The following is an 11,053-nucleotide window of genomic DNA, read 5'->3' on the forward strand; positions in this document are numbered from 1 at the left end:
ACGTGGGCCAGGGCCATGCAGCGCTGCACCGACTTGACGAAGATGACCACCTGCAGGACAGAGCGCGGGCGGGCGGGCGGGCGGTCAGGGCCGGATCCTGCACCCAGGCCTGACCACCGGCCAGGACGGAGAGTGGGGGGCAGGGCCAGAATCCTGCACCCAGGCCCCGACCACCGGCCAGGACGGAGAGCAGAGCGGGGGTCAGGGCCAGAATCCTGCACCCAGGGCCCGGGGCTGGCAGAGGGGAGCGTCACCTGGTTAAACTCCAGCACGTCCAGGAGGTCAAAGAGCTTGCGGTTCTTCTCGCTGTCCTTGAGCTTGACGTAGTACTGCTGCAGGCCGTGCAGCGTGAGCTTGGTCTCGTCGTCCACAAACACCTCCATGGGCTGTGTGGGGAGGGGTGGAGGGGCGCCGGGGCTCACGTCTGCGCAGCTCGCCTGCCCAGAACCTTCCAGCGCGCGGCTCCTTGGCTGCCGTGCTTCCCAGCGGGCGGCCGCACCCAACCTCTGCCAATTTCGCTACGGAAAGCTGGATGGAAACTGGGGTCTCGCCCAGGCGTGGGCCGAGCGTGGCTGCCAGTGTGACCAGGCCGAGGGGAGGGAAGGAGGCTCTGCTGGCCGCCCTCAGCATCCTCTGCGCAGGGAGGGCAGCGTGGCTGTCACCGAGCGGCTCCAGGCTCCTGGGCGGGGCCGGGGCTGCTGTGCGGAGGTCTCGGCCACACGGGTGGGCCGGGGTCTCGCCCTACTCACATCCTGCATGAATTTCCTGCACACGGGCCGGATCTCCTTGCTCAGGGTGGCGCTGAACATCATGCACTGCTTCTCGTGCGGCGTCAGGCGGAAGATCTCCTGCACGTCCCGCCGCATGTCTGGGTGCAGAGGGCGACAAGGGCTGGGTGTGAGCACCTGCCAGACCAGCCCCCACCCAAGACCACCCCCGGGCCCTCCCAACCCGTGCCCAGGAGCGGCTGGCACCATGCCGAGGGTGGCCAAGTCCCGGGTGCCTGAGGGCTGGACTCGGTGGGCGAGCGCAGGCGTGGGAGGAGCGCATCCACTTACACGCCGCCAGCGCAGCAGCCGAGCCGCACGCCTCGCGCCACACCTCGGGGAGGGGAGCCTGGGGCAGAGACAGCCGTGGGGTGAGCTGGAGCTGCCTCCCCTGTCCTGTCGGGGCTCGCTGAGGGCAGGGGTCTAGGAAAACCCGGCAGCGGGAGCCACGTGACCCTTAGAGGTGTGCATATGTGCCCCAAATGACCGGGCGGGGCTGGCCCTGCGGTCCCCTCTGGCAGTTGCACACGAGCCTCTGTGCTGCCCACCCACACGCCCCTCTGTGGCACCCGGGGCTGCTGTCAGGGCTCCCTCGACGCTGGCTGACCCTGGGGCCACTCACCCAGCTGCTCCAGCATCTTGTCGCACTCGTCCAGGATGAAGTGCTTCACGTTCTTCAGGTTGAGACTCCGATTCCGCACGAGCGCCAGGATCCGGCCCGGGGTCCCCACAACGACGTGGGGGCAGTTCTTCTTCAACACGTCTTCGTCTTTCTTGATGGAGAGGCCCCCGAAGAACACAGACACCTACGGGGACGGACAGGCCACTGCTGCCGCCTGTCTGGAGGGTGCAGGTCCACAGCCCTCACAGCCAAGGCCCAGAGAAGCCACAGAGCCTGGCCCTGGCTCCCGACAGGCAGCCCCAGGCGGGGCCTGTGCAGCCCCCGGGGGGCCATGCATAATTCAGCAGGCTTTTAAGGAGCATAAACCACCGCAAACCTCAAAGGCAGCGGCTGCAGCCAAGCCTGGTAAACGCTGGCTGGGCCTGGGCCAGGGCCGAGGCCATAGGCGAGGCTGGGGGGGCTGCAGAAGGCCCGGAGGCGCCCAGGCAGGCCGGGGGCTCACCTTGACGCTGGGCATGTACTTGGAGAAGCGCTCATACTCCTTGCTGATCTGGAAGGCCAGCTCCCTCGTGTGGCACATGACCAGCACTGTCACCTGTGGGGCAGAGGCAGGTCTGTGAGGCAGCGTCCTAGTCCTCCCTGCCGGAGACCTCGCCGGCCGTCCCGGCTCCACGGCAGAGGGCCCTCGCCCACTGCTCCCCACACCTGGGCCACCCAGAGGCCCAGCCCGGATGCCTGCACATGTTCGGGAAGACCCTTTCTCCATCAGCAGGACCTCAGGGAGGTCAGGAAAGGAGACCGGCCGAGGAAGGGACTGGGCGCCCCCCACCGCACTCTCTCCCCAGGCTTCCCGAGTCACTGCTCCTGGGCCCTGCCTCCCACGACAGCACACCCTGCGAGCATGCCATGGCCGTCACCCAGCCCTGGTCCTGCGTGAGTCCCCTGAAGGAAACAGGGCACACGCACCAACAGGCGGCCCGAGGACGTGCCCTGCGGGGACTTGAGTACTGAGCCCCGGAATGCACCCGAATCACCCAAGTCAGTGGGAGACAAGGTGCATGCCCCGGAAGGGAGCCGTGAGCCCCCGGCAATCCCAGTCCCCGGGGAGAGCAGAGAGCACACGCGGGAACGGCAGCTGTCTCGGAGGTGACTGTGGGCGCTTTGCAGCTTTTGGCTTATCAATATTCTTGACTTTTAAACACTATTTATTCTATGACTGAGAAAGAGAAGTGAGAGAGAGGGCACCCCAACAAGACCCTGAGGCCACGATCCCTCGCAGCCTCAGCCAGCCCCAGACAGGTGTGCTCTAGAGGGCCCTGGACAAGCCGGTGCCTCCGCTGCGTTTCACCACCGTGGGGCCCGGCCCCGGGGCGTCTTCTCACTTCCTTACAACTAGAACTGAGCTACGGTATACAAAAAGTTAAGGGAAAACGTGCTAGGAAAAAATTACGCACGAGTTTCAAAATTATCCTGTACTAAAATAAACCACGCCTTCAGTTCCCTCTCCGTGAGCCTCTCCCAGTCCCCTGGTACATAATGGTGACAGTCCATAAAGCGGGTGTGGGAGGAGAGGGTGTGGGCTGGGCGTGGGGAGGCGCACCCACCTGGCCGTTGACGGGCTCGATCTGCTGCAGGGTGGCCAGCACGAAGACGGCCGTCTTGCCCATCCCCGACTTGGCCTGGCACAGGACGTCCATGCCCAGGATGGCCTGGGGGATGCACTCGTGCTGGACTGAGGGAGGGACACTGTCAGTGACGGGCGCCCACTGCTCAGCCTCAGCAGAGCGGGGCCAGGCTCGGGGTCTGGGTGTGCGCGGGTCAGGCCAGAGCGCTGAGCCTCCCGGACAGCCCCCAGGGACGCGGACCCCCCACCCCTGCACAGGGGTCTCGGAGAGCCTGGTGCAGACAGGCCTGGGAGGCGTACCCTCAGAGGGATGCTCAAAGCCACAGTCCACGATGGCCCGCAGGAGCTCCGGCTTCAGCAGAAAGTCCCGGAAGCCAGAGCTGTGGATGGAGACGTAGGACCCCTTGACGTCTTTCTTGGGGGGAGCTGGCGTGCTCTCGGGAGGAGCCTGGGGCTCTTCGTCTTCTTCGTAATCCAAAAGCTCATTTTCCACATCCTGTTCCGCCATGACGCTGACGACAGAGAGGAAGGGCCACGGAAGGGCCACAAGAGAGAGTCGATGGGTGTAGGCAGAAAAACCTGCCGGGCAAGGTGGGCCGGGAAGGGGGCCATGCGGTGCAGGCCAGTGAGCAGCAGGACACCGGAGGCTCAGGCCAGAGCCAGACGGCACTTTCTCACCGGTCCCTCAGCCGGGCCACCAGCCACCCCGTGCAGCCTCCCAGCTGCAGCCCTGGTCGCCGTCACCTCCTCTCTCCAGCCATGCCCACCCACCTCTGCCTCCGAGGGCTTCCCACTGCGCTCAGGGTGCAACCCCGCTCACCAGCCACACCGCCCTCCAGGCCTGGCCCTGCCCACCGCCCTCCAGGCCATCCTCGTTCGTTCAGCGGCAGCACCAGGGTTTGGTGCTCGGAGCTTCCGGCTCTAATGAACCAACCCCAGGGAGTGCCCTCCCCGGGACCCCACGGGCCTGCAGTAGCCCAGGGGTGTGGCTGCCTGGGTGCTAGAAAGCTCCAGGTTGGAGAGGGGGCAGGCACCGCCTGCCCGGCCCCCGGCTTCTCCTGCTGGTTGTGGTCTGCTCTGGGGAGTAATTAAGTGCTCTCATGAAAAGGCCTCCCCCTGGGTCTGCGCCAACACAAACGAGGCCGGCCGAGCTGGGAAATGGAGTTGAGTTCACACCAAGCCCCGCACCTCCAGGCTTTCTGCCACCCGAGGCTCGCGGAGTCCCTTCTGGGGCACGGGGCCAGAGGCAGGGCGTGCTCTTGCGTGGCGTGGCCTTCTCCCTTAGCCCGCCCAGCCTCCAGCCTCCAGTCTGGGGAGGCAGAGCAGCAGCAATCCCTCTACCTCCTGACGCTCCACGTGGAAGGTCCTTGGCCCCATCTCTGGCCCTGCTGGGGTTCATTCTGGGGCTTCATCCAGCCCCAGGGTCCCGACCCCTGCTCCTCAACTGCAGGCCCGGACACCAACTACCGTCTCCACATCTTTGGGGGACCTTGGCGGTTAAACTCCAAACGCCCAAAGCAAACTGGTGGCGTGGTGGCCGAGGCACTGAACTCCCATGTAGCCAACCACAGTTTGGAGTCCAGGACCTGGCAGACTGCTTTCTCACGTTCGCTCTCTGGTCAAAATTTAAAATAAATAGGGACCAGCAGGTGGCGTGGTGGTTAAGGTGCTGGACAACTCCCATATGGCTGACCACAGTTTGAGTCCCGGACCTGACAGCTTGTTTTCTCACTCTTTCTCTCTGTCTCTCTCTGATCAAATTAAAATAAATGAACAAATAAATAAAATTCAATCAATAATTATTTAAAAAAAGGATTTTTAAAAATAAATTTAAAATAAATCAATCTTTAAAAACGAATTAAAAAAAAAAAAAACACAAAAAAAACCCACAAAAACCTGTTTCTCCCCAAAGGCCTGCTTCCCTATCTCGGAAATGGCAACTCGTTTTCTCAAGTGGCTGGTTTCCCTCCTGACCTCCTCAATTGGCTGGCAAGCCTCGGGTCCAACAGCCCACCCGCCCCGGCCACGCTGGCCCCAGTCTTCTTAAACTGGAAGGGCTTTACTGAGATATCTACAAGCTGTAAGACTCACCACTTACATTACACAATGCAGTGCATTTTTTTTTGGGGGGGGGGAGACAGGGGGGAGGTTTTTGCTATAGGGCGCCTGCACTCACCAGACAGACAGACAGACAGAAAGCGAGAAATCACCCCCCAGGGGGGATGGCCACGCTGCAATCCCTTCTCCTCCATTCTCCTCTCGGGATCTTGGGCACGCACGTACACGCACCTGGCGTGAGTTTAAGATGCTGGGTCCAGAGACCAGCAGTTAGCATAATGGCTATGTCGCTGGACTCCCACCTAGTCCACCGCGCTTCGCGTCCCAGGCCCGGTAGCTTAAAACTCACGCCGGGCACATGTGTGTGCGTGCCCAAGATCCCGAGGAGAATGGAGAAGGGATCGCGGCGGCATGACCATCCCCCCTGGGGGGTGATTTCTCGCTTTCTGTCTGTCTGTCTGTCTGGTGAGTGCAGGCGCCCTATAGCAAAAACCTCTCCAAAAAAAAAAAAAAAAGCTGCTGGGTCCAGGACTCGAACCGTGGTTGACTACACGGGAGTCCAGTGACATAGCCATCACACTAACTGCTGGTCCCCCGCAGTGCTTTTTAATATAATCACCGACACGTGTAACCACTATCGGCCAACTTTAGAATACTTCACTGCAAAGACAGAAAAAGCCTCGAACCTTTCTCCCTGAGGCCCTGGCAACAGCTAGTGGACTTTGCCTGCAGAGCCTGTGGACACTGAACGCAGTCACACACGTGGCCTTCTGCGTCTGGCTCCTTTCAATATCGCTGTCGAGGTGAGATCCACCCCAAGTGTAATGAACACGGGCCGGTTCCTCCTCCTTTCTGTGGTCAAATGACACCCAGCGAGCAGCCCCGTCACACTGCTGTTCCCCTGCTGTCAGCTGACGGCCTTTTGGGCTCCAGTTCCCTTTTTTTTTTTTTTTAAGTTTTTTTTTCAGAGAAAGACAGGCACCACCACCAGGGCCCTCCTCCTACCCGGCTTGGCCTCCGGCCTCAGCTGGTCGGGATCACACGCACACGCAAACCCAGCAGGTGCAGGGAGACCCTGGGACTTGATCAGCGACCTTGTCGTGTGGGGTGTGGGGCCGACATCACCGAGGGCCACCCTCTCGCCTGGACTATGCGGACAGCCTTCGCTGGTGTCCCTGTCCCTAGTCCCCACCCGTCCACCCGCAGCAGCCTATAAAAGCGAAGTGGGACCTGTCACGGCTGTTCTAAACCCCCATGAGGGGGACAGCAGGCAGCAGCAAGCTAAGGCCGCTGGACCCCACATGGTCAAATGGCGATTTGAGTCCTGGGCCCGGCAGCTTGAAAAACACTCTGAGTGCCTGCACACCCACATTCCAAAAAGGAGGGGTCTGAAACAGGCTGGCCACTGCCTGCCCCAGGACAATTTATTTCTCTGGTGAGTGTAGGCACCCTATATAAAATTACAGAAACCCTCCACTGTGCTCAAACTAAAATTCAAATATCCCCTCCCTCCTCCCAGACACTCAGGCCCTTCACACCTGGACCTCTGTGAACGGGATCGGGATCGTCATCACGCCCTCACCCCTCACTGCCCCCCTCCCTGCTCCTGGAACACTTGAGAAACCCCCTTGTTTTTATTAAGTTTTGCCATAGGGCATGTGTGCTCAACACAGACGGAAAGTGAAAAATCATAACGGGGGTGGGGGGTGGCCTAGCCATAAAAACTTCACCACTCTCCTCTCAGGATTTTGGGCACGCATGCACATGCACTGGGTGTGGTTTTCGAGCTGCAGGGTCCAGGACTCGAACCACTCACTAGGCCATGTGGGATCCAGCGCCTTAACCTCCACACCACCTGCTGGCCCATGAATCCCCTACTTCTTTTGCTCCAGAGGACACTTCCTTACAGCCCCAACTAAAAGCACTGGCTCTGGTCCGCCCTGCCCCGCTTTCTTTTTTTTTTTTTTTTTTTGAGAGGTTTTTGCTATATGGCGCGTGCGCTCGCCAGACAGACAGAGACAGACAGAAAGCGAGAAATCACCCCCCCAAGGGGATGGCTACGCAGCAATCCCTTCTCCTCCATTCTCCTCTCGAGATCCTGGGCACGCACGCACACGCGCCTGGCGTGAGTTTTAAACCACGGGGTCCGGGACGCAAACCACGGTACTGCGTAGACTATGTGGGAGTCCAGCGACATAGCCATTCCGCTAACTGCTGGTTCCCCCGCCCTGCCCGCTTTCTAGAGCAGCGCCTGGCAGGCAGCAGGCAGGACCCAACAGCAGGGTCCAATGAATGAACCAGAACCGAGGCTTTGAGGCAGAATTTAGCAAGACTGTATCTTAGACCCTAACATCTTGACTGGCAAAGACAGGGCAGTCCGGAAAGCACCGGACCCTTGACGGGATGGGGAGTAGGACCAGCCAGCCGAAGCAGAGGCAGGAGACAAGCCAGAAGAGCTGGTTGGGGCCCAGGGCAGTTGTACATCGCCGAGCAACAGGGAATGGTTGACTAGGTTTCTGAAATGAGTGAGTCAGTCAGGATCTGCCCAAGAGTAATTAACCCCACAGACTGAGTGGGGTAAGACCAGCAGCGGAGAGAACCAGGCTGCAAACGGAGACGCCACCAGGGTGGGGCACTGAACTGGGACAGGGCAGGTGAGACCTGCCACCCTGGTGCACTCGGCTCCACACCTAGGCTGCTGTATCTAAAAGATACATGGGGGGCTGCCAGGTGGTGTGGTAGTTAAGGACACTGGACTCCCACATGGCTGACTGTGGTTCGAGTCCCAGACCTGGTGGCTTGCTTTCTAACTTCTCCTCTCTCACTCTGTCCCTCTCTGGTCAAATTAAAGAAAGTTAGGGACCAGCAGTTGGCATAATGGCTATGTTGCTGGACTCCCATGGAGTCAACAGCGGTTCGAGTCCCGGACTCGGTGGCTTAAACTCATGCCAGGTGCATGTGCGTGCGTGCCCAAGATCCCGAGAGGAAAATGTATGAGAAAAGATTGTGGCGTAGCCATCCCCCCTGGGGGGTGATTTCCCGCTTTCTGTCTCTCTCTTTCTGGCGAGCGAACGTGCCTTATAGCAAACACCTCTCCCCGAAATAAAATAAATGAAATAAAACAAATAAAGTTAAATAATTCTTTAAAAAAAATTTAAAGATACAAGGAAAGAGATGAGCAGATGGCATAATGGTTATGTCGCTGGACTCCCACCGAGTTGACCGTGATTCGAGTCCTGGACCTGGGGGAGAGGGGGAGTGATCTCTTGCTTTATGTCTGGGGAGAGCATGCACCCTACAGCAAAAAAAAGAAAAACAACAACAACAAAAAATCTTCAAAACAATAAATAAATACAGTAAAGGTACAAAGAAGGCCTGCAAGTGCTGAGATTAAAGCGGCTGGATCCTTCAGGGCCAACTACCGGCCGGCCACTTGTGCGTGCATGCCCAAAATCCCAAGTGGAGAGTGAAGAGATTGTAGCCTGGCCATCCCCTCGTATGTGGGGGGTGCTCTCTCCTCTTTCCTCTCTGTCTCTGTCTCTCCAGCGAGCACACTCACTCTATAGCAAAAACCTTAAAAAAAAAAAAAAAAAAAAAAAAGAGAGAGAGACAGATCGACATGGGGAGCTACAAGGTCAAACCAAGTGGTTCTGCTGGTAGACAGGCAGACCTGGGCGCCCCCTGAGTTTGCAGAAGCACATTTTGCAGGAAGTGGCCGGGCAGATCTAAAGCTCAAAACAAATTATTATCAGAAACAGGATTAGGCGGCACTGCCCCACCCAGAGGGGGCGGCCCTGCAGAGAGCACCCGGAGCGACAGAGCTTGAAAGATGACACCGGGATAAGGGACCACCCAGACAAGCCACGTATCTGTTTGCCCTTAAAGGTCCCAGGCATGCTTTGCGTCCCGGAGTTCGTCCCCTACTAGGGAGCCCGAACTCTAAAAAGTTGACCTTTGCACTTTTTCTGCAAGCTGAACCCCCTAACTTCAATCAAGAATAAGGGAGAGTGGGAGAAATGGGGTCCCACGGTCCCAGACGCCAGCAACGCCCCCATGTCTCTCCCTACATGACCCCAGGCTGCCTCGGGGGTCTATTCGGACAGACAGATGCTCCCCCCTAGTAAGGCTCGGCCCGGGGGCGGCCATGACAGCCTCCCGGAAGCGGCTCCGTGCCCCGCGCGCCAACGGCCGGTCCGCCCCCTGCGCATGCGCCCCGGCGCCCAACGGCCACCTCCGCGCTCACCGGACGCCCCAACCCCCCCGCCCCCCCTCGTTTTCCTGATCCACCCCTCAACCCCCGGCGTCTCCCCTCGCCCGCTCGCCCTCAGAGCCGACGTCCCCAACCGCGACATCACGGTCCCCGCGCCCTGGCTCCGCCGCTCACCTGGTTCCCCGTTCGCCTCCGCGTGCCGTGAGGACAGCCTCCCAACTCCGGTTATCCGTGTGCGCCCGAACACGAGCTGCCACGCTTCCTGGCTCGTGCGTCGACCTACGCCCCTTAGCCACTGGGCAGCTGGCTTTTCATTCAAAGGAAGCGGAAACGCTGATTGGGTCAAGAGAGCAGTGGCGGGGAGGGATTTGGGAGTGGCGGGAAGCTATTGGTGGAGAGGCGGGAAGAGGGCGTGCCTTAAGCCTCGGATTCATTGGTCAATGTAAAAATAGGCTTAACGGAGGCCGCCGTCGCGCGCGCGTGCGCAGGTGCGCTGTCACGTGATCTCAGTTAAGCCCTCTGTGGGCGCCGCCATGTTTAGTACTGGCAACTGAAGACAACGTGATTGGCCTGTGGTTTTTGTCCCACCCTTTTCAGGGGTGGCTTCTGAGCTGAGAGCTGAAGCCTGGGATCTCGGAGTTGGATCAGCCTTCGACTTTAGGGGCCCTTCACGGTGGAGGCTCTGAGAAGGTTGAGAGCTAGAGGGAAGAGGATATTTTGCATTATTTGGGTTTTTATCGATTTAGATGATTGTGGTTTTTTTGAATTTCATATAAATGGAATCGTATAATATATTAGGATTGGGGGGGGATGGGAGGCGGCGAGTGGAGTAGGAACAGCGTTATGTTGCCCCAGCTGGCCTTGAACTCCCAATGCTCATGCCTAAGCCTCCTAAGTAGCTGCATCTGTGTCACCGAACCTGGCAATAAATTGCTTTTTCTACCTGGCTTCTTTCACTCCAGAAAACTTTTGAGGGCCAGCAGGTAGAGTAAGGGTTAAGGCAGCTGGATCCTTTATGGCTAACCATGGTTCAAGTCCCATACCCAGTAGCTTGAAAATCACATTGGGTATGTGTTGGGGGGGAAGAGGGAGCCAAGTCCCAAGAGGAGAACACAGGAGCAATGATTGTGGTGTGGCCATCCCTCCAGGGGGTTGATTTCTCGCTTTCTCTCTCTAGCAAGCAAGCTACCAAAAATAAAAATAAAAAAGTTTTTGAGATGTGTCCATGTTGTGGGGCGTATCAATAATACTTCCTTTGGGAACCAGCAGTTAGCGTACTGGCTATGTCGCTGGACTCCCACGTAGTCGACCGCGGTTCACGTCCCGGACCCGGTGGCTTAAAACTCACGCCGGGTGTGTGTGCGCGTGCGTGCCCAAGATCCCGAGAGGAGAATGGAGGAGAAGGGATTGCGGCGTGACCATCCCCCCTGGGGGGTGATTTCTCGCTTTCTGTCTCTATGTCTCTCTCTGTCTGTCTGGCGAGTGCATGCACCCTACAGAATGGACAGGGCCAGCAGGTGGCGATGTGGTTAAAGGCACTGGATTCCCACTTGTTAGATCATGGTTCAAGTCCAGGACATGGCGCCTTGCTTTCTCATTTTCCCTTTCTCTCTCTGTTCAGATTAAAATAATAATTATTATAATAGCAAATGGAATTTTAAAAATATTATTTTAAAAAAATTCATGGGGGAGCAGCAGTTGGTGTAATGGCTATGTCGCAGGACTCCCATGTAGTCGGCCGTGGTTCAAGTCCCGGACCCAGGGGCCTCAGG

At 58.5% G+C, this 11,053-nt stretch overlaps 1 protein-coding gene across 2 annotated transcripts in view; it reads right to left on the reverse strand.

Annotated features, from left to right (window-relative positions):
* Positions 1–9,611, reverse strand: part of DDX39A (DExD-box helicase 39A) — a 28,214-nt gene extending 18,603 nt beyond the window's left edge. Inside the window, exons 1-7 of one of the 2 annotated variants that reach the window (XM_006161013.3) lie at positions 9,456–9,611; positions 3,314–3,525; positions 2,994–3,121; positions 1,892–1,984; positions 1,390–1,573; positions 750–868; positions 255–386 (exon numbers count right to left, since the gene is read on the reverse strand). In XM_006161013.3, coding sequence (XP_006161075.1) covers positions 255–386; positions 750–868; positions 1,390–1,573; positions 1,892–1,984; positions 2,994–3,121; positions 3,314–3,521 — 864 coding nt within the window. In that variant the 5' untranslated portion in view covers positions 3,522–3,525; positions 9,456–9,611. Of the gene's footprint in view, positions 1–254; positions 387–749; positions 869–1,389; positions 1,574–1,891; positions 1,985–2,993; positions 3,122–3,313; positions 3,593–9,455 lie in introns of both variants that reach the window. The other variant, XM_014592635.2, reaches the window with a different exon arrangement.
* Positions 9,612–11,053: the final 1,442 nt, after the last annotated feature.

Source organism: Tupaia chinensis, unplaced genomic scaffold, assembly GCF_000334495.1.
Source record: "Tupaia chinensis unplaced genomic scaffold, TupChi_1.0 Scaffold138060_1, whole genome shotgun sequence".
Taxonomy (NCBI): Eukaryota; Metazoa; Chordata; class Mammalia; order Scandentia; family Tupaiidae; genus Tupaia; species Tupaia belangeri.